The sequence below is a fragment of the Mobula hypostoma genome, chromosome 1 (assembly GCF_963921235.1).
Source record: "Mobula hypostoma chromosome 1, sMobHyp1.1, whole genome shotgun sequence".
In the NCBI taxonomy this organism is placed as follows: Eukaryota; Metazoa; Chordata; class Chondrichthyes; order Myliobatiformes; family Myliobatidae; genus Mobula; species Mobula hypostoma.
The window spans coordinates 73107102-73131539 of record NC_086097.1 but is presented as its reverse complement, the minus strand read 5'-3'; the positions used below and the strand labels follow the sequence as shown (position 1 = coordinate 73131539).

The window sequence follows — 24438 nt, the reverse complement described above, 5'->3', positions numbered from 1 at the left end:
GTAAAGTTTGCCGGCTAACTACTGATTGGAATTAAATACCTGTTTAAATTATGTGGCTTTCGTATACAGTATTACCATACAGAGGATAAAGGTTATTGAGAAAAATGGTCAATGGATCTAAAAATAACAAAAGAAAGAATTTAAATGACCAACTTAAAAATTGGATTCCGATTAATTAGGTACATTGGGACCAGTACACTTTGGCCCAATTAAGCAGCTGCCCAAATTAGCCTTAATTTCATGGAACTGATTAAAAGAATATTAAAAAAGACAAACTATAGTTGAACTGAATAACAAATTATATATTTAAATGAAATACAGAACAAATTAGAACACTACCAATATGTCCACAGTACTATAAACTGTATTAGTTCACAATTGTTATTGACGGAGAAATTCGTCTGGTTTTCTTTTGATTGACTGTAACTGAACAAAATCGGCACAGGTACCTAGTTCAGATAATGGACTGCCTTCATACAATGCTTCTGACAACTGCATCCTCCAAATCTTCATACTGAAGATGATTGTCGATACTTTAATTCTTTACAGCTCCTAACTTTTTGAAGTAGTGAAATCATTTCATTTTCACTCTCGGCTGTTTCTGCAATCTCCATGCTTGAATACTTGAAACCGCAGTGAGCAAAACAGATCCCAATTCTCTATGTTTATTTCTCACCAACAATCACAGACAAAAATCACACACAAACACACAAAACTGACACTATTTAATAACTGTTTGCTTTAAGCACGGTGTAGCATCTCATGGCCATGCAAGTAAACGTGATTGGCACTAGTTAGAAACTTTGGCAACAGTCTCCTGTCCCAATTAATTGGCATAGTGTCCCAAATAAACTAAGGGAATTCTAACTATTTTCTCAATTCAATTTTTGTTCTTTAAGAGTTGTCCCAAATAAGTGGCTGTCCCTGTTAACCGTTGGCTCAATTAAACAGAATAAAAGTTCAGAGTAAATTTATTACCAAGGTACATCCAGTGTGTGTTTTCAATACATTCATAAGAATAAATATCCCCTCTCTAAGGTCCAACAGTATGGTAGAATTTTAACAGACCAAACCAAAATGAGGATAAAAAGAGCATTCATGACAAGTCATGGAAATGATAATAGAGAAACACAAATCTGGGGAAGAGTATAAGACCATCTCAAATGCACTGACACAACTCAGAGCTCAGTGCATCCCATCATAAAAAAGTGGCAAAAATATGAAACCACTGACTCACTGGCTAGGTCAGGCTACCTTTCTAAACTCAGTTGCCAGAGAAGAATGGCACTTGTAAGAGAGGCTACTGTGATACCAACCGTCAATCTGAATGAGCTGCAGAAATTAGTGGCTGCAACTGGAGATGAAGTTCATGGCTCTACAGTCTCTAAGGCCTTGGCAAAAATGGGCATTTGCGGAAGAGTGGCAAGGAAGCAGTCCTGGCTAAAAAAAAAAACATGCCCTTTCCGTAAAGACATTGAAAAGCTTCTCTTGGAAGGTATTGTAAAGTTTTGGAAGGTTGTTTTGTGGTTGAGACTACTATGAAACTTTTTGGCCTCAACACCAAACAGTATGTGTGGCATAAAAGTAATACTGCACACCAGGCAGGTAACGTCAACCCTACTGTAAAGTATGGTGGGGGTAGCATTATGCTATGGGGATGCTTTTTAGCATCAGGGACTGGAAATCTGGTCAGGGTTGATGGGAAGATGAATGCTGCTAAATACAGAGATACCCTGGATAAAAAGCCTGCTAGCCTCTGCCAGAAAGCTAAAACTGGGGAGGAAGTTAGTTTTTCAGCAGAACAATGACGCAAAGCACATTGCCACTGCAAGCATGGAGTGGCTTCGAGTGAAGAAAATTAATGTTGTTGAATGGCCCAGTTAGAGTTGACCTTAACCCAAACATCTCTGGCAAGACATTAAGATTGCTGCCACAACAGCTGCCCAGCTAACCTGGCACAGCTTGAGCAATCTTGCAAGAGGAATGGGCATATCTTGCTTTGTCACACTGTGTAAAGCTAATAGAGCATTATCCAAGAGGACTACAGGTTGGAATAGCTGCAAGAGATGGTTCAACTAAGTACTAATAAAAAGGGGATGAATACTTTTGAACTACTGACATTTCAGTTTTCAAATTTTTAGTTTTTCCATGCTTTTCACTGTACCCTGTTTTTTGGACTCTACTTTGAAAAAGGAGTACGTGATTCACAAATAAAAAGTCTGGTAAATTGATCGAAGTCCATGGTTATAATGCTCATTTGTGTGAACAAAGGGTTGAGAGCTGAATACTTTTTCAAGTTACTGTATATGATCCTGAGATACATTTTCTTAAAGGCATACATAGAAAACCCACAAAACACAATAGAATCAATGAAAGGCCCGTACCCAACAGGACAGACAAACAATATGTAAAAGACAGCAAACTGTGCAAACACAAGAGAAAAAAAAAGCAATAAATATCATGAATACAAGAAGAAGAATCCTTGGAAGTGAGTCTGTAGGTTGTGGGAATAGTTCAGTAATGGGGTGAGTGAAATCGAGGGAAGTTATCCCCTCTGGTTCAAGACCCTGATGGTTGAGGGGTATTAACTGTTCCTGAACTTGATGGTGTGGGTCCCGATACTCCTGTACCTTCTTCCTGATGGTAGCAATGATAAGAGTGCATGGTGTGGGTGGTGGGGGTCCTTGATGATGGATGCTGGATTTTCCATTCAAGGGCACTGGTGTTTCTATGTCAGGCCATGATGTGACCAGCCATATACCCTCCACCACACATCTGTAGAAGTTCAAAGTTTTAGATGAGATACTGAATCTTCACAAGCTTCTAAGGAAGTAGAGGTGATGCTGTGCTTTCTTTGTAACTACATATGTGCTGTGCCCAGGACAGGTCTTCTGAAATAATAACACTGAGAAATTTAAAGTTGCTGACCTTCTCCGCCTCTGACTTCTCTGATGAGGACTGGCTCATGGACCTCCAGTTTCCACCCCCTGAAGTCAATAACCAGCTCCTTAGTCTTGCTGACATTGAGTGAACGGTTGTTAGACCATAAGACATAGGAGCAGAATTAGGCCATTTGGCCCATCAAGTCTGTTCCGCCATTCAATCATGCTGATCCTTTTTTCCTCCTCCTCAACCGCATTTTCCGGCCTTCTCCCTGTAACCTTTGATGTCTTGTCCAATCAAGAACCTATCAATCTCTGCCTTAAATACATCCAATGACCTGGCCTCCACAGCTGCATGTGGCAACAAATTCCAGAAATTCATCACCCTCTGGCTAAAGAAATTTCTCCGCATCTCTGTTTTGAATGGACACCCCTCTATCCTGAGGCTGTGCCCTCTTGTTCCAGACTCTCCCACCATGGGAAACATCCTTTCCACATCTACTCTGTCTAGTCCTTTCAACATTCGAAAGGTTTCAATGAGATACCCCCCATCCTCCTCAATTCCAGCCAGTACAGTCCCAGAGCCATCAAACATTCCTCGTATGATAATCCTTTAATTCCTGGAATCATCTTGTGAACCTCCTCGGGACCCTTTCCAATGCCAGCACATCTCTTCTAATATGAGGATCCCAAAACTGTACACAATAATCAAGGTGAGGCCTCACCAGTGCCTTATAAAGCCTCAGCATCACATCCCTGTTGTACAGTAGTTTATATATTTGAGTGTAAATAACGTAGTATTAATTGTCTATGGCTACTAAGAACCAACTCAGTTTGGGACTAAGTGATACCCAAGATTAGATGAAGCTGTACCAAACAGTTGGTAAGATCACAGGCTCTCTTACACAAAGGACATTATAACCATTTTTCATTATAAGTAATAGACAAATATTGGTAATGAAATTTCTTTGCCACAGCCTAGAAGTGATTACATTTATCTATCTTTGTTTTCCATAACAATGTGAGATTGCAATCTCAAATTGCTAACTTCACACCACAGCACTAATACATATTCTCTCCTGCCCTTTAGTTATTTTCCTACACAATGAACCATATTCATTATTAACCTAGATTTTCCTTGGTCTCAAACTGATCACAAGACAGTGTGTAAGAACAGACAAATCAATCCAAAGCAGTTCGGAGTACAGACAACGCCCGTGAAGCATTTTTGTAATTGCACAACCTCCATTCTAAAAATGCATACCCGTTCTTTTCATGAATATTCTTACAAGTCTTAAAAGTTTTTCAGACTGACTGCACAACATAACACTAGTTTAACCCCTTTTGCTTTGTCCCAAGTTGAAGATAAATGAATGAGTTTTGCCCGTCTAATTTTATTTGAATGTACACCACTTCATCTCTTCATTAGCTGCTGACATTTAATTAAGTAATCAGAAAGATGTCAATGAAGGAAGCAAAACAACTGTCACATTAACTTTACCTGACAGGCAGATGTAGGTCAAATATTCCCCCTGACCTCCTGTTGCAAGAAATGGAATCTTTTTTTTGGTTCTTCGTTTGACCTGGACGGCTGCAAGCATTCTCTCATCATGTGGAGCAAAAATCTCCTTGTTGATAGCAGATTTGGCACTCATCTTGGAAAGGTAGAAGAGAAAGCAGCTCAATTTTGAATCTAAAAGATAAAACAAATATACATTTCAGTTCTCTGTACTATTTAATTAGATTTACTTTTAATAAAATTATTATAATCTACCCAAGTTAATTTTTTTTTTAAAAATCACATCTTACACAAACTAGAATTATTTTAGAAAATCAAAACATCTTCAGTATAGAACCTTCACCAAAAGTACTGACCCTTGAGATCATCAGGGAATAAAAATACTTGCAAGCACGTAGTTCAGAAAAAAAACTCTGCACAATTAAACTCTGGAAAGGATTAAGAAAGAGCAACAGACTCCAATTAAATCTCAGAGTCTGACAGCACATTGGCTGATTGAGAACAAAACTGTAATAGAGCTTAACATATTATTTAGCAGCATTATGGATTATTAGTAACTTGCTAACTTTACACCCCACCCCTCCCCCCTAAAATACTTCTATCCAGGGACAATGTCTCGTTCAAGCTTGGAGATAAGGGTGTTGCCACTGAGCCGTCAAGTGGCTATGGATCAGGCCCCAAGCCAGAATTTGACAGTTTGTCATTGCTGATGTACATTATGCTGTGTTTTGGATGTGCAGCTGAACTTAGCTCCATCGGATCCTTGAAGTGAATGCAGGCTATTTGAAGTGCCCTCAAGAAAATTCATCCATTGATCAAAATCCAAACTGTACCAAATACAACCAAATAAAAGGATTCAATTTACGGAATGGATTGAGAATTTTTCTAAACAAGCATCCAGATCCCAACAGAAGATTTATCAGATTAACTGAAACAATGCCCGGTCAGATCCTGAGTCATTCAAAAATTAACGTATTAACTGAAGCAGCAATGATGCCAGGTATATCTAAAATAAGATTCCTAAATTGTAGTTCGATCCTACAAGACTAACAGTTTTTTCTGGCACTGAGTATATTGAATTGTATTATTCCATTAGAAAGAATTGTAAGCTCTAGGATCTGAAAGAAATATTGTAAGTCAGCGACGTAATTTGAGTAAAGACTGGTAACATCTTTGAAAGGAAGAACAAGCATGCTTGAGGAAAGGAAACTGTTCATGCCAGATAACGAGAGCCAAAAATGAGCATTTGAGCAATAGAAGGGAAAGGGTTCCAGGAGGTTTGTCTCATATAACCAAGTGCGATATCAGAGAGAATGAAAAAACCAAAGTGGCAGATGAAGGAGGAGTTGAAAAGTCAGCAGATTCTAAGTGGAAATCCAATCAGGTAATGGGCATAGAGGAATTAGGCTATATGAGATGGGAACAATGAGCTTGATCACCAGGAGAGCTCTGTAATGCAGCGAAAATACAAGGGTAAAGGCTACAGTGGGGGAAAAAATTATATCTGAATCAATAGGAGGAAGTTTCAAAATATTGAAAACCAGTCCAATTGGAGGAGAAAAAAATGATCCATTGTCTAAATTGTATCACAAGACATCAAAGGAAAGTGAAAACAAATTCTTACTCTTAACAAAGAATATTAATTCTAGCAAATTATGAAGTTTGTTGACATTGAATAATGCTGCATTCTGAGAGTAGTTCCTCCCAAACTTAAAGAGAAAGTCAACATGAAAACAGTCGATTGTTTTTCCAAGGAATACACAAAACGTGCTGGAGAAATTCAGTTGGGTCAGGTAACAGCTATGGAAGGCAATGGACAGAAAGGTCTCGACCCAAAACGTTGACTGTTCATTTCACCCCACAGCTGCTGCTGGACATACTGAGTTTTTCCAGTACCATGTTGCTCCAGATTCCAGCAACTGCAATTTCTTGCTTCTCCAGTGCTTTTACAAACTACACTGTACACGAGATTAAAAAAAAGTGAACTGCAGATGACTCTATAGGATGGCTGCGTGACCAATTTATCACACTGTTAGATCTTTAAGCTTTTTTTGCTACTGAACCAAAGCTTCAATGTAAATTGTACCAATGTAAAATGTACCAAGATACAGTGAAGTGTTCCCTCCAGATGGTGAGTGTTTGGAATTTAACTAGACTTTTTTCCTACCCATAGTTTTGTTTCTCATTCCACACAAGCTTCAATTTATATGCTGCAGTAAACCCCACCTGTTCCTGCTACAATAAACCTAGTTATTCAAATTCATGACCGACAAACGTCACACCCATTTCTCACTGCTCATTAAGATACACTGGCTATGCCCTAACTCGAGCCAAGTGTTGTTCACCCTGTGTTTGCTGACTCCAAGCAACACAATATTTAAGGCTCTCCATGTTCTTGCCACCTTCACCTGGATATCCCTAAAGGTTAACTTGCAAGTTGAGTCAGTGGCAAGGAAGGGAAATGCAATGTCAGCAATCATTTTGAGGGAACTAAATACAAAAGCAAGGAAGTAATGCCAAGCTTTTATAAGACATTGGTTAGATCACACTTGGAGTATTGTGAGCAGTTTCAGGTCCCTTATCTAAGAAAAGATGTGCTGTCGTTGGAAAGGGTTCAGAAGAGGTTCACGAGAATTATTCCAGGAATGAAAGGGTTAACATATGAGGAGCATTTGATGGCTCTGGGCCTTCACTTGCTGGAGTTTAGAAGACTGGGGGGTGGGGGCAGGTGTCCCATTAAAAGCTATCAAATATTGAAAGGACAAGATAGAGAGGATGTGGAAAGGATGTTTCTAATAATGGGAGAATCTAGGACCAGAGGGCACGGCCTTCAGAATTGACAGATGAACAGAGATGGGGAAAACTTTCTTCAACCAGAGGTGGTAAATCTGCGAAATTCACTGCCACAGATGTCATTGGGTATATTTAAGATGGAGGTTGATAGGTTCTTGATTAATCAGGGTGTCAAAAGTTACGGGGAGAAGGCAGGAGATTGGGGTTGAGTGGGATAATAAATCAGCCAGGATGGAATGGCGGAGAAGACTCAATGGGCCGAATGGCCTAATTTTTTCCTACATCATCTTGTATTATAGAATCTAACTCATTTTTAATTTTAAACAAGTGTGAACAAGAGATACATCATAATCACTGACCTGTATGAAAAGATCTCACCACATACAGGTGCTGGCCATTGCAGATCCTGCACTACACTGACGACTGCAGTGCTGTTGCTTCATGTACCAATACTAAGTTTGTCAATTTCATCAACTTCCACCCTGCCCTTAAATTCATCACTCATTTCTGACACCTCTCTTCCTTTTCTTAATCTCATTGTCTCCATCTCTGGAGACAAACTATCTACCGACATATTTTATAAACATATCAATTTCCATAACTATCTAGACTATACGTAAATCTTTTCACCCTAAACCCCGTAGAAATTCTATTCCCTTTTCTCAGTTCCTTTGTCTCTACATGTGTCTCCCCAGGATGAGGTTTTCCTTTCCACATCATCAGAGATATCCTCTTTCAAAGAAAGGGGTTTCCTTTCCTCCAGCACTGCTGTCCTCACCCACATCTCCTCTATTTCTCTGGCATCCGCACTCACCCAATCTTCCTGCCACCTTAACAGGGATAGAGTTCTTGTCCTCACCTACCATTACATAACCCTCCACATCCAACACATCATTCTCCACAACTTCCGCCATCTTCAATAGGATCCTACCACCAAATATATCTTTACCACTCCCACCATCACTCCACTTTCCCTGGAGGTCGCTCCCTCCACGATTCATTTGTCTATTTGGCCCTCCACACTAATCTTCCTCCAGGCACTACATCCCTGCAAGCAACAGAAATGCAGCACCTGCCTATTCAGGGCCCTAAACAGCCCTTCCAGGTGAGGCTGCACTTCATCTCTGAATCAGCTGGGGTCTACTGCATTTTGTGCTCCCAATGTGGCCTCCTCTATATTGGAAAGACTCGTTATAAATTGGGAGACCGCTTCATCGAGCACGTCCACTCCATCAGCCAAAAGTGGAAATTCCAGGTGGCCAACCACTTTAATTCCTATCCCCTTTCCAACACAGCAGTCTATTGCCTCCTCTTTTACCATGATGATGCCACTCTCAGGATGGAGGAGCAACACCTTATATTCTGTCCAGGTAGCCTCGAACCTGATGGTATGAACATTGATTACTCCTCCTGTTTATTCCCCTCCTCCTTTTCTATTCCCCACTCTAGCCTCTTATCTCTTTTCACCTGACTATCACCTCCCCCTGGTGCCCCTCCTCCTTCCCTATCTCCATGGTCTATCCTCCTCTCCTATCAGATTTCTTTTTCTCCATTACCTTTATCTTTCCCACCCACATATCTTCAACTGTCACCTTCTAGCAAGTTCTCCTTCCCCTCCACTCACCTCTTTATAAAAGTGTATTTTTTGCTCCATTTCCAGTCCTGAAGAACAGTCTTGGCCTGAAATGTCTACTATTTATTCAATTCCATACATACTGCCTGACCTGTTGAATTCCTCCAGCATTTTGTGTGTGTTTCTCTGGATATGGTGAATGTTATCATGTCCCTACCTTAGAAGTTACTAGACTTATCTATAGCCCTCTATTTTTCTAAGCTCCACACTCACCACTCCGAGTAAAAAAAAAAACTTACCCCTGACATCTCCTCTGTACCTACTCCCCAGCACCTTAAACCTGTGTCCTCTTGTGGCAACCATTTCAGCCCTGGGAAAAAGCCTCTGACTATCCACATGATCAATGCCTCTCATCATCTTATACACTCTATCAGGTCACCTCTCATCTTCCTTCGCTCCAAGGAGAAAAGGCCGTGTTCACTCAACCTATTCTCATAAGGCATGCTCTCCATCCTCTGATGCAAAGTACCCATTAAGTTCATCTGCCATTTCTTTGTTCCCCATTACTACCTCACCAGCATCATTTTCCAGTGGTCCAATATCAACTCTCAACTCCCATTTACTCTTCATATAATTGAAAAAAAATTAGTGTCCTGCTTTATATTATTAGCTAGTTTATCCTCATATTTCACCTTTTTTTCTTATAGCTTTTTTAGTTGTCTTTTGTTGGATTTTAAAAGCTTCCCAATCATTAAACTTCCCACTCAATTTTGCTATGTTATTGCTGCATCCTTGGCTTTTAAGTAGTCCTTAACTTCCTTTGTCAGCCATGGTTGCCCACCCCTGCCATTTGAGAACAACTTCTTCTGTGGGTCATATCTATCCTGTACCTATGAGCTATTCCCAGAAACTTCAGCAATCTCTACTCTGCCATAATCCCTAGCAGTATCACCCTCTAATCCACCTGGGCAAGCTCCTCTCTCATGCCTCCACAATTCCCTTTATTCCATTGCGATATTGATATATGTGACTTGTGCTTCTCCCTCTCAAATTGCAGTACGAATTCAGTCATATTGCGGTCACCGCCTCCAAAGGGTTCCTTTATATTAAGCACCCTAATAAGATCTGGGTTATTACAAGCCACCCAATCTAAGATTGCTCCCTCCATGATTCCATTGTCCATTTGACCCTCACCACTAATCTCTCTATTGGCACATATCCCTGCAAGCAACCCAAGAGCTTCACCTGCTCATTTACCTCCTCCCTCACCTCCATTTAAGGTCCCAAACAGTCCTTCCAGGTGAGGCAACACATTATGAGTGAATCTGCTAGGGTTGTCTATTGCGTCTGCTGCTCTTGACATGGCCTCCTCCACATTGGTGAGACCCATCATAAATTGGGGGACTGCTTCGTCAAGCACCTCTGCCATAAGTAGAACTTCCCAGTGGCCAAACATTTTAATTCCCATTCCCATTCACATTCCAACATGTCGTTCCATGGCCGCCTCTTGTGCCAAGATGAGTAACACCCTGTATTCCATCTGGGTGTCCTCCAACCTTATGGCATGCATATCGATTTCTCCTTCCAGTAATTTTTTCCACTCCCCCTTGCCTCTTCTTCTCTTCCCCAATGGCCTTTTACTTCTTCTCACCTGCCTATCATTCCTCCCCTCCCCTTTTTCCTGTGGTCCACTTTCCTCTCCTGTCAGATTCCTTCTTCTCCAGCTCTTTACTTTCCCATCCTCTTGGTTTTAACTATCATCTTCTCCTCCCCACCTCCTTTTTATTCTGGTGTCTTCCCTCTTCCATTTTGGTCTTGAAGAAGGGTCTCAATCTGAAATTATGACTGTTTATTCACTTCTATAGATGCTATCCTCCAGCGTACTATGTGTGTTGATCAGGTACTCATAGGTGAGACACAATAGGGCTGCTAAAAGGAAATAATGTTTAACCAGGAATAAGTGTCCAGGACAGCTTTAGTGAGTGCCAACAGAAGAAAAAAAAAGCAGGACTGGGTTTAGCCAAGGTATCCCCACCAGTAAAATATCTGAAGAGTTACTATATGTTCTCATTGTTTCATCGTCCTCAATGTGGGCCAGGTTAGAATGTGAAGCAAGAAAGGAACTTTTCTCACATGCAATCATTTCCATCCACTTTAGAGAAAAGGTACTGGTAATGTCTTATTCAAAGCACAATGCAGTAAGTCCTTATAGCCTAAAACTTTGACAAGACTTTGTGTCAACTCTTTCAATGCCATCAACTGAAAAAGCATCAAACTCAATTCTTGGTTTGAATTCCTTTTTATATTGAAGATTGTCTCAATCAAAGCTAAGATGAAAAATCTGTTCAAACTAAAATTCTAATCCTCCAATGAATGACATCACTAATTCAAAGCTATAAATTTATCACCAACAGATAATTTATGCCAAAAGCTATTTACATGTTCATTTCATTATTTTTAAATTATATTTCCACAGGTACACATCAAGCTGTCTGAAGGTTAGTTCTGCCGACACAGAAGCTAAATTAAATCAGCTTAAGGACACAAAGTAAGGACATAGTTGTTCAAAGTGAAGCACATTTGTGCCAAAGTTAGTTTTGATTCTAAGAAAGCCTGTTTGATAATGCAAGACTGGTATTTCAAGTGTTCAGTGGTGTAGTGTTACACAAGAAGATCAGTGCTTGCCAAAAGGAAAGTGGAATTCAGATTGTGTTAAATACAAAATTATGCAGACATAAACAGAAGTCCCTGCCATCCAAATTAAGAATCCAATACATACAGTAGTGCCACTCTCTCCCAACTACAGTACTTTAATTGCCGATTTTCCCTCAGATAAAAGATCAGCAGAAACTACTGTTCTACCCATCAAACCCAATTCAACAAGATCATGGCTGATCTTCAGTTTTAGCTCCACATTCATGCGCTTTCACTTTATGTCCAAACATCTCTCTCCATTATGTTTTGTAATTCTAAAACAAAAACTATATTAATTTATACACACAGATATATGCATGTACACATATACATATATATACACATCCAACAAGGCCCCAGAGAACAAGATGCCAAGCCATTGGGATTTCTGAACAAAGCAATCATGAGTTAGGGAGTTAGACATTTTACTGTATTTGCAGTACTTCAAATGCACTATACTCTGTTCCCATTCTTGCTCCTTACTTCTCCAAGTAGTTTAATTATCTTTTACTAGTTCTGAACAACCCATGTGTAGCAATGAGCTTATGCATTTTCTCTGTACATTTTATTCCACACACATCATTTTACCTTGCACTGCCTCAATGTACTGTCGAAAGTTATCCGGTATGCTGAAGGAATTAAGGCTTTGCTCTGTCTCCACAAAGACTTGTATACAAAGTCAGTAGTGCAGTACAAGAATCGGCTGCAGTGTCAGTCACAGTCATTTCTGTATCTGCAAAATCTTGCTTTTTGTTCAATAACACTTCTAGTCCTAGCTTAGACAATTTAACGAAGTTACTTGCGCAGAAGAGGCAGCTGCCAGTAGATGTGCAACCATCTCTATCGTGGTTTGGTTAAATCTAACACCAAAGCATTGATGGAGGTCACTTGCCCACATTATCAAATTTTCATTCTAGAGTTTCATATTTGAAAATCAATTTTTTTCCCAGTTATGACAAAAGTTATCCATTTCAAAGGAAATTACTCTCAATTGCCCAAACAAAACTTTCAAAATTACATCCATTATAATGATGACGAGCAAATAAATTATTACAGAGCCCATCAATCACTTCTAAGCAGGACATTTTACATTGATGGCAATGCAGAAAATGAGCAGATAGGAGACCTCTTGGAGACATTTACCGCTTTAAAGCAAGTACTGGACCAAGGCCCAGAAATCAAGAGTTGTTTTTTTCCGACCTAGACGCTCTGCAGTACAGCAGACTAAGCAGCACACTGCACTGATTTGCATTCCTACACATTGCCATCATAATCACCCACACAGCGGCATCACCACAAAATTGAATGCTTATTTAATACACATTTCCTGTTTGAAGTACTCCTAGAACCAACGTCAGAAAATCTGTGCTGTGCAGTGGGACTTAATAATCTTCCATTCATTGCGCGGTCAGTTGTAAAATCCTGTCCAATTTTCTCAATGCATTGAAACACTGACAACCTACAGCATCTAATGTATCAGACTGTCACTGGTAACATCCTGATTACAAGCAAACACATGATTTTGTGCAAAATTTATTCTTGTGAACTGTACATCAGGGCAGCAAGAAGCAGTAGCTTAGGTGAAGCAATTCAGGTACACGAACATAAACTTTGAAGGCTTATTTGTGGAATTACTTGGAGAGCAGTAAAAGACCATGAATATGGAGCATAAATTTTACTTAATATATGACCACTATAAATATCATTAATAAGAGGTACCTATAGGCTCAGGTATATAAAATAGGCCAGATTAAAGTTCAAGTATTTTAAACAACCGATGACTGACAGCACCGTCGTACAGTAAGTAGAACAGCTACCTCGCAACTCCAGTGACCTGGGTACAAGCCTGACCTCAGATACTGTGTGGAGTCTGCACGTTCTCCTTGGACAATGCAGTTCTTTTCTGCCACAGCCTGAAAACATGAGAGTTGTTAAGTTAACTGGCTACTGTTAACAGCCGGAACGTGTAGGTGAGTGGTAGAGCCTGGGAGGTCAGCGGCAGCTTTATTATCAATGAGAATGTGGTGAAATTTGTTGATTTGTGGCAGCGGTACGGTGCAGGACACTAAATTACAAGTCACAATAAATAAACAAATAGTGCAAAAGCAGTATAGTGAGTCAGTGTTGAAGGATCACTCAGAAATCCACTGGCAGGAGGGAAGAAGCCATTCTTAAAACATTCTGTGACTTCAGGCTCTTATACCTCCTCCCAATGGTAGTAATGAGAAGATATGTCCCAGATGATGAGGGTCCTTAATAATGGATACCACCTTCTTGAGCCACCACCTTTTAAAGATGTCCTCAATGGTAGGTAGGGCCATACCAATGATGGAGATGCCCAAGTATACAACCCTCTACAACCTCTTTTGGTCCTGTGCACTGGAGCCTCATACCAGGCAGTGATACAACCAGTCAGAATGTCCTCCACAATACATCAATAGAAATTTGTCAGAGTCTTTGGTGACACACCAAATATCCTCAAACTCCTAATGAAGCAGAGCCACTGGCGTGCCTTCTTCATGACTGCATCAATGTCTCAGGCCTACGATAGATCCTCTGAAATGCTGACGCCCAGGAACTTGAATCTGTTCATCCTTTACACTACTGACCTCTTAATGAGGACTGGTGTGTGTGTTCTCCCAACTTCCCCATCCTGAAGTGCACAATCAGTTCCTTAGTCTTGCTGACAGACTGAAGTTGTTCATGCAATACTACCCAACCAGCTGATCCTTCTCACTCCTGTACACCTCTGTCGCCATCCAAGATTCTGCCAACAACTGATGTCATCAGCAAATTTATAGATGGCATTTTGGCAGTGTACAGTCAAGTGTATAGAGCGTAGAGCAATAGACTAACCATGCACCTTTAAGGTGTGTGTCTGTGCCGATTATCAGTAAGGAGATTGGTATTAGTATTGGATTATTATTGTCACATGTACCAAGATACAATGAAAAGCCTGTCTTGTATACTGTTTATACAAATCAAATCATTATACAGTGCATTGGGCTAGAAAAGGTAAAACAATTACAGAGCAGAATAATTCCTAAGAGACATAAATTAGATGCAAAAAAGTTGAACTATTAACATAACAAGTTACATTACTCATGGACAAATGAACTAATATAAAAAATTAATCTGCAGGGAGCAGCATGCAACAAGTTACTGATCCATACTGACCGTCATCTCCCAATGAGGAAGTCAACGATCTAGTTGCAGAGGTACAGAGGCCAGGTTTTGAACCTTGTTGATTGGTTCTGAGAGGATGCTGTTGTTGAATATCAAGTTGTAATCGATACACTGCAGCCTGACATACCATGTACATTGCTGTTGTCCATGTGCTCCAAAGCCCAGTGGAGAGTGGACAACAATGATGACAATGTGGCAAGAATAAAAAAAGAACGTGTATGATTATTGCAAAGAGCTGCTTAATGGCTACACAGACTCGGTGGGACAATTTGCACACCTCCATGCTGTACAACATGAGACCCCAACCCCATCGCTACAAGTACACTCCCCCTACACCTGTGCTTCCTCAGAACACTCTCCTTGTGGCTCCACTGACCAATACTACATCACCGCCCCCCCCTACCTAATGCAGCACCAGATGAACTTCCATCACCCAATCCCTGCAGTGCCAGTCTCACTAGTCCAGCAAGTCTCCTGATTCCATACTATGTCATGGGACACCAGTAGATTCCATGAAACTTATGTTCAACCAGCAAAATTAAATATAACAGCGATCGCAAAAATCCTCTGAATGTAAAACAAACAAATTTTCTTTCTTAAAATTTAACAGTTTCTCTGTAATAATTTCCACTTTCAAACAAGCTCTATTATAATAAAGTGCTTTCCCTTATGGCCCTCTCTGAAGTACAGGAAAGCCTGTTCTGCTTCTCAACGACCACATGGAAGCTGGAAGCTGTAGACAAATCACTTCGAGAAATGTGGAAAGAGAAATAAAGCAAATTTCAGATCAACGTCTGAAAAATCAGACTTAAATGTTACCCTTTCCTCTGCTGGGGATGAGGTCTAACCTGCTGAAAATTACCAACACGTATTTTTAAAAATTCCAGTTTGTTACATCTGGACTTTTTGGCCAAATTCTGTTCCTAATTTGTATTTTTATGATACTCAAGTAGATACTATTACATATATTAATAGTGAAGGAATCAGTCACAATTTGCCCTCAGAAATACTTCCTTATCCCTTCTGCCTCAAAGTAATGGTCTGAGAACTGATAATTTTAAAAAGGTCAGAAACGTAGACCTTTTTAAAAAAAAAAAAAAAATTCTTGCAGACTAGTGCTCCAGAATTATCTAGCAAGGTCTACCACCAGCATTTTATTAGCTCAATTAAAAAAACATTAGATTAATTCCTTCCAAGTGGAGCAGCAGCAAATCGCAAATTAAGCAGTTTGGCTCATATCTTTTGAAGTAAGAGACTAATCAGAAAAGACTTGCATTTATATTTCATACCTTTGACAATTTCAGCATACCCCAAAGCACTTTACAAGCAGAGTACTTCAGAATCAGAAAAAGGTTCATTATTATTGGCATACAGTACAAAATGAAATATGTTGTTTTGCAGCAGCAGCAGCATAGTGTAATACACAAAGAAATATTTAAAACGTGCAAAATGAGCAAAAGAACAGGTAGTATTCCTGGTCCATTCAGAAATTCCATCCCAACTCCCTGATAGTACCAATGAGAAGCGGGCATAGCCTGGGCAGAGATTTTCCTTAATGATGAATGCCAACTTCTTAGGGCATTGCGTTTTGAAGATGTTCTCAATGGTAGGAAGGATTGTTCCCTTTATTGTAACTGACTGAATTTGCAGGTTTTTCCAATCCTGTGCGTTGGTGCCTCCATACAGATGGTGATGCAACTAGTCAGATTACTCTCCATGATATATCAGTAGAAATTTGCAAGACTCTTTGGTGACATACCAAATCTCCTCAAACTCCTAAATGAAATATAGCCACTGACTTGCCTTCCTCATATCTGCATGAATATGTTTGGCCCAGGATAGATCTACAAGAGATGTTCAAAGTAAATTTGTTATCAAAGTACATACAGTATATGTTACCATATACCATCTGAGATTCACAAAACACTCTTGGAGACAGCAAAGCTCAATCAGCCTGAAAAAACACCATCAAAATTTAGATCACAGGCTCCAACAGTAGCAGAGCCACATTTGGAAGAAAAAGACAAAAGTGAAAGAAGTAGTTTTGTGAAACATCTGGAGGACATTGCATTGTTCGCAGCCACCATCTTCACCACGCATCCAAATCTGTCAAAGTTTTGGATGACATGCAAAATCATTGTAAATGTCTTTCTTCGTAATGGCACTTACATGCTGGCCCTCGGATAGATCCTTTGAGATGACTACACAGAGGAATTTAAAATTGTCAGTCCTCTCCACCTCTGATCTCCTGATGAGAATTGGCTCATGGACCTCTGGTTTCCTCCTTCTCCTTCTGAAATCAATAATCAGCTCCTTGGCTTTGCTGACATTGAGTGAGAGGTTGTTGTCACACCACTCAGTCAGATTTTCAATCTCCCTCCTAATACACTCAAAAACTTCTATAGTTGTACCATGGAGAGCATTCTGACAGGCTGCATCACTGTCTGGCATGGAGGGGCTACTGCACAGGACCGAAAGAAGCTGCAAAAGGTTGCATATCTAGTCAGCTTCATCTTGGGCACTAGCTTACAAAGTACCCAGGCCATCATTAGGGAGCAGTGTCTCAGAAAGGCAGCATCCATTATTAAGGACCTCCAGCACCCAGGGCATGTCCTTTTCTCACTGTTACCATCAGGTAGGAGGTACAGAAGCCTGCAGGCACACACTCAGCGATTCCGTAACAGCTTCTTCCCCTCTGCCATCCAATTTCTAAATGGACAGTGAAGCTTTGGACACTACCTCACTTTTTAAAAATATACAGTATTTCTGTTTTTGCACTTTTTAAAATCTATTCAATATACGTAATTGATTTACTTGTTTATTTATTGTTTTTTATTTTTTTCTCTCTGCTAGATTATGTATTGCATTGAACCACTACTGCTAAATTAACAAATTTCACGTCACATGCCAGTGATAATAAACCTGATTTTGATATGCTGATTTATCACCACCTTTGATTTGGCCAACATCAACAACCTTAAATATGGCATTGGAGCTGTACTTCATCCCACCGTCACAAATATAAAGCGCTGACAGACAGGACCTTAAAGCTACTCTCCCACTGCTAACCTCTTGATGAGGACTGATATGCATTTGCCTGACTTCCCCATCCCAAGTCCACAATCAGTTCCTTGGTCTTACTGACACTGAGTGCAAGGCTGTTGTTGCTACACTACTCAAGCAGCCTATCTACTGTATCTCACTCCTCTATTCCTCTCATCGCCATTTGAGATTCTGCCAACAACAGTTATGCCATTAAATTTATAGATGGCATCTGAGCTGTGCCTGGCCACACAGTTATGAGTTTATTTCTGAAGCACTGTCACTGCTATAATAATAATTACTTTTCAATATCATTTTTCTACCAAATAAGATGAGAGTCAGTATATAAATCACCCACTAAATGAATCACCCACTTATCTTGCTGATTCTGAGAACTGACCACAAAACATATTTGCAGCATCCATCATTTGAAAACTGGCAGTACAGAAACTCACTATGTTTTGCTATAGATGTCTTGGATTTGTGTTTGCTCACACTAATTTGGAATTAACTGAGAACTTGCTCTGTGGTTAGAGCACACATTAAACAAGATTCTCTTCACTGTGTACTGCCAGTCCTGAAATATGCTCTCTGACTGGTTTGCCATCCAAAGTTTTGTCAGAAGCCAATATTAGTATTCTCTCAGTTTATAAAAAGGAGTGCTTTAAATTTTCAAGGTTCACTAGGCACATTCAGTAAAATGTGTATCTGAATCAGTTGCTCAAATTATAATGAAAATAACACTACAATTTTATCAGTCTTGCAGCTGGGAATCAGAATTGCGCAAGCGTCATCAACCAACATAAAAGCTATTAAATTGTCTTGGCTGGTGCAGTCTGTCACATGGAACATAGTTTCTCACCACAATTTACACAGATTACAGTTGCTCTATTGGCTGTGCTCAAATCAAAGTGATAGTCAAGAAAACCAGCATTATTTTTTTTTTAACTTGTTGTTGTTGTTGTTGTTCGTCCTTCGTAGTTGAAGATGACCATGGCTTCAAAGTCAAATGGGAGATTGGTTGCTGTGGGTCCGGAGGTGACTGATGAGGCCAATCCGGGCCCTGAAGGCTCACCCACATGTGGGACACAAGTGGGTGGGTGCTGTCATGGCAGTGGATGCTGCTCGGGCCTTGCGCACAGCACATTTTCGTTGCGCCTCAATGATGCGCCTGACTTCAGCTGCACGGGCTCCTGTGGTGATCTTGCTGCGCCAAGCTGGACGGTCGAGGGCAAGCGTCTCCCACGTGTTGATGTCGACACCCAGGCCTTTAAGGGACGCTTTGAGGCAGTCTTTGTAACGTTTCTTCTGCCCCCCAACTGAGCGCTTGCCCTGACACAATTCTCCGTAAAGCAGCTGCTTAGGCAATCGGCTGTCTGGCATTCTGACCACATGTCCAGCCCACCTGGCTTGGGCTTTCAGCAGGAGGGTGTAGACGCTGCAGAGCCCAGCTCATTCCAAGATTTCCGTGTCAGGGACTTTGTCCTGCCACCTGATGTGGAGGAGTCTGCGGAGACAGCTCAGGTGAAAGTGGTTGAGCTGTTTGGCATGTCTGCTGTAGACAGCCCAGGTCTCGCTGGCGTAAAGGAGGGTGGTAAGGACCACTGCACGGTAGACCTTCAGCTTGGTGGTAAGGCTGAGTCCTCTCCGCTCCCAGACGTTCTCACGGAGTCTCCCAAAGGCGGCGCTGGCTTTGGCAATCCTGTTGTTGACCTCAGCGTTTATGTTCACTGCGCGAGAGAGTATGCTGCCCAGGTAGGTGAAGTTGTCAACTGCCTAGAGGTTCTGGCCCTTCACCGTGATGCGCGGCTCCTGGTATGGCTTTCCTGGGGCAGGCTGGTACATAACTTCGGTTTTTTTGGTGCTGATAGTGAGACAGAAGTTGTCGCAGGCGTGTGAGAAGCAGTCCATTTCACGCTGCATCTCCTGCTTTGTGCTGGCGTTGAGTGCGCAGTCATCAGCAAACAAGAAGTCTCTGATGACAGTCTCTTGCACCTTTGTAACTGCCTGCAGGGGCCTAAGGTTGAACAACCTGCCGTCAGTCCTGTACCTGACGTGGATTCCTTCTTCGTAGTTACAGAAGGCATCTGTCAGCATGGCAGAGAATACCATACTGAACAGAGTCGGGGCAAGAGTGCAGCCTTGTTTGACACCACTTGTCACTGGGAATGCCTCCAACTCGTCGTCATCCAGAACTTTCACCATCATACCGTTGTGGAACTGCCGGACGATTGTGATGAACTTGCTGGGGCAGCCAAACTTCTCCATGATCTTCCACAAGCCTTCTCTGCTGACCGTATCAAAAGCCTTGGTTAGATCGACAAAGGTCACGAAGAGGTCGCTGTGTTGTTTCTGGCATTTTTCCTGGAGTTGGCGCGCAGCAAAAATCATGTCTGCGGTCCCACGTTCAGCACGGAAGCCTCATTGGCTTTCTGGGAGCAGATCTTGCTCAAGATGTTGGAGAAGGCAGTTGAGCAGGCCGCGGGACAGAATCTTCCCCGCAATGGACAAGAGGGAGATGCCTCGGTGGTTGTCGCAAGACTGGCAGTTGCCTTTCCTCTTGTAGATGTGGACTATGCTGGCATCTTTCAGCTGTTGCGGGACCTGTCCCTTTTTCCACATGGACTGAAAGAGTACAGTCAGCTTTTGCATCATGACAGGGCCTCCTGTTTTGTATACCTCAGCAGGGATTGCATCGGGTCCTGGCACTTTGCCACAGGAGAGTTGCTTCACTGCCTTCCTGACTTCATCTACTGTGGGGAGGGTGTCGTTTTTTAACTAAGTACTTAAACAAGTCACTTGTTACATGTGTTTGTTTACTAAAGGGTCTTTGAAAGCCAACAATCTTGTAATTACAAGGCAGGCATACATAGGCAAAAGGATGGATGTAGGTGGGCAAAGATTTCAGCATTCTTTATTGTGATCAGGTCAAGGTGGCGCCAGCATACAATGCTCCCTCAGTCAGCATCTTCCAGAGAATAAACGAACACAGATTTTTTTTAAAAAAAAAACTTCTTTTACACTTGTTTTTCACCTTAAGTGTGTTAGAGACTGCAATTTACAGCTTGGAGATCTTTTGAGTGATCCAGTGCTTTACTGGCTCCAAGAAGATTCTGGGACTCAGACGGCCTTGATGTCAAGTAACTTCGAGACAGGGCGTGAGCCAGTGTCCGACTTCATTTCGCCGTTTAAGTGTCCGATGATCATCGATTAAAGTGTGAGGAAGACTGAGACAATGAAGCGAATGCGGACTGCGAGTGAGAGTTTCAGCGCGGACTGCCTGCCTTTTGATCGCTGCTGGAGAAGGAGTCGGTGAGCGGCCTATCGCTGTGTGGCTTATTGTGGCAGGCAGGTAGGCCTCTCTGCCTCACGGTGTCCCTCTCTTTTGATGAATGTCAGTGGAAATCGTAGAATTCTGTTTATGGTTTCGACTATTGTGTTTATGGACTGTGGACATTTTCAGACCTATGGCTTTTATACTCTGTTTTTTTAATCACCCGTTCCTTTTCAGTTTTGTTGCGCAAAGGGGGTGTTTGGGCGGTGTGGGGTTGATGCCCTGTTCGTTTTTTGTTTTTGGTGGTGTGGGGGGGGGGTCGATGTTCCTGTTCCATTTTGTGTGAGGGGAGGGGTGTTTTCAGGGGTTGATTATCAGGGTGCCTTTTACTTTTCGTAAGTTGGGGGGGTTTGATGTTACTCTCTGAACGACTTTCATGTTCTTTCTTTGTTTCATGGGTACCTGGAGAAATACAAATTTCAGAGTTGTATATGGATACATGCTTTGATAATAACTGAACCTTGATTTACATGGCAAGCCAATTTCAACCCTGTGCTATACAACTTCAACTCTGGGACCTCACTATATATAAAAAAAGTCCCCTACAGTGAAAAGCCTGCGCAAATTGAAATAGATTGTGCAATGCACTATAATGGTTCTCTCAATCGTTTTTTTTAAATCATCAGAACGAAATTGAGCATGAATTAACAATAGGAATTACTTGATCTATACTTATGAAAGCCTTGTCCCACATGCTGCACAACTTGATAATGAAATTCAGCTCATGCTAAAAGAGCAGAGTTGTCTTGGATTCTAAACATACTCACCATAGTACTATGGATAAAAGGACAAATTCAGGTGTTTGCTTCAACACTGGATTGCCAGCAGCTGTCTTGAACAGGATCTGAATGATCTTATCAAATCAAGGATGTTTACAGTAACCATGTACAACCATGTTGGCTGTTTATTAGCATCTTGCCCATGGACTGGAATTTGAAACAAAACTTAGTCAGAGCCACATTCAGTTTCTTGGTGCCGAATGTCCAATAGTTGGCTGGCAGAATCTCATCAAAAGCTGGAGGAACAATGATACTCTGGAGCAAGATGACAGTGTCAAGTACAAATTATTTCCCAAAAAAATTGTTTATAGTACTGTGTACTCAAGTCATTTGTTGCCTCAATTATAACACCATAAAGCTATGCATTACATAGTTAGGAGGTAGATGTTAAAATGATGCTTTAAAGTTTATAATTTATTAAAATTGCTATCTAGCTTGAATGATATAAAACAGAAATATAGAGGAAGAAGAGTTGTAATTCCAGGATTTCAAAAAGTTTCCAGCAAGTAGGACTTAATGACAGAATTGTGAATGAATTGGAATTTTATAAGCAGAGGTTGTGAGGCAAGAAAAGCTTCTTTGAGAACTATACCAAATCATGTCAAATGTATGGTTAAATAAGGCAAAATGTCACAGGAATGGATATCGGCAGTTTTGCAGGAGGTGAAACAGTGGATTTAGCAGGAAACTTCTTGATTCTCAATGTCAAAAGATCAGGGAGAGGTTGATGGTGGTAGAGAATGTATGATTGGCTCTGCAGCTCTAATCAACTTGAATCTAAGATAGGATTTAAATTGTAATTAAGATCACCTAATCTGAAACACAAAGCAACACTTGAAAAATACAAAGAGTAAAGGAATCCAAACATTTAACATCCCTGTTTGGCAAAATTAATCTTGCCCCATAAAGGAAGACAACTCCCTAATTTACTGTACTTTGAACTCATTTGACCAACTAAGTCACAGCAACTCTCTTGAAATGCTGCCTTCATTGTATGACAATGTTAGATAGCCCAAACATGTTGGCATTGGGATGTGTAGTGACACTTGTCAGCTGCCCCCCAGCACACCCTTAGGCTGTGCTGGTTGTTAACACAAACAACGCATTTCACTATATGGTTCAATACAAGTACAATAAATAAACAAATTGGAATTGTGTTGTTTTAATTATGAAAACCTCCAAGACAAAAGGTGTCTATATGTACAAGTTAGATGAATGGAAAACTTGGAAAAGGACAAGCATCCCTCATGTAATGGCCCTTCAGGTTACAGAATTCCACCCTGACAGAATTTAAAATCATTAACCAGAAATTTGATATGGAGTAAGATTTGCTCTCACAGAATATGTGGAAATAAAGAGTAGATCATTCAACACAATTTTTTTTTGCTTCAATTTATATTTCTTGATGCATGCACAAAAGATGAAGCTTTGGATTTTGGAAAATTGTGATGCAAACCCTTATTTTGGAATATAACCATCCCATAATGTGCAAGTTGCCTACATAATGTGGAAAAACATGAAATTGTCCATTTTGAGAGAAAAACAAAAAAGTCATATATTATATAAATGATGAGAGATTGAAGAGCCCTGCGATGCAGCTGGACCTGTATGTCTATAAGCAAAACGCAGTCACAGTCAGTAACTGGAAATGTTCAACAGAACATCGTCATTTTTATTGCTAGGGGAACAGGATACAAAAGCAGGAAGGCTATGCTTCAGTCATATCTAACAAATCCAAGATCTCATCCAGGACAATATTGATCTCCTTACCGAAAGAAGTCCACGCAATAGAACAAATTCAGCAAAGTTTACTATACTGAAGCTGTAATGGACGGGTTGGTTTATAAGGAGAAGATGGAGAGGCCTGACATGTATCTGCTGGAGTTATAATTAAAACAGCCAAGATTTCGACCAATCATGATGGGTAGCTGTGGTTAGGGTGTTTCTTCCCGTGGAAGCAATTGGAGTTCAGGGTCAATGTTTATAAGGAAGGGTCAACAGATTTAATTCATAACAACCTTTCCCTCAATGCCAACAAATCAATAAAGCTGGTTATCAACTTCAGGGAAGTGGCGGGCGGGGGGGGGTGAAATGCATGGACTGCTGTCTACATCAATAGCACTAAGGTCAAGAGAGTTGAATGCTTCATATTCCTTCATATTCATATCACCACAGCTTGTCCTGGTCCAACCGAGTTGAAGCAACAGTCAAAAAAGTTCACCAGCATCTCTAGTTCCTCAGGAAGCAAATAAATTTAGCATGTCCCCTTTAACCCTCACCATAGAAAATGTGCTATCCAAAGGCATCAAGGCATGGTATGGCAACTGCTTTGCCCATGTTTGCAAGAAACAGCTGAGAGCTGTGGTCACCACATCACAGGAACCAGCCTCCACTCCATCTACACTTGTCAATACCTCAGTAAAGCAGCCAGCATAATCAAAAACCCCTCCCATCTCTGCCATTTACTTCTCCCGCTTACCATGAGAACCAAGACAAAAGCCAGGCTCAAGGACAGCTTCTACCCACCATAATAAGACTACTGAATCACACCCTAGTACAATAAGATAGACACTTGACCTCACAAAAATCTACCTTGTTATTACCTTGCACCCTATTTTCTACCTGCACTAACAGAT

The 24438-nt window shown here is 41.0% G+C and overlaps 1 protein-coding gene across 2 annotated transcripts in view; it reads right to left on the bottom strand.

Annotated features, from left to right (window-relative positions):
* Positions 1 to 24438, bottom strand: part of stxbp6 (syntaxin binding protein 6 (amisyn)) — a 395650-nt gene that overhangs the window by 361246 nt on the left and 9966 nt on the right. For both annotated transcript variants that reach the window (XM_063050629.1, XM_063050637.1), the window contains exon 2: positions 4384 to 4575. In XM_063050629.1, the coding sequence (XP_062906699.1) occupies positions 4384 to 4537 (154 nt within the window). In that variant the 5' untranslated portion in view covers positions 4538 to 4575. The remainder of the gene's footprint in view (positions 1 to 4383; positions 4576 to 24438) is intronic.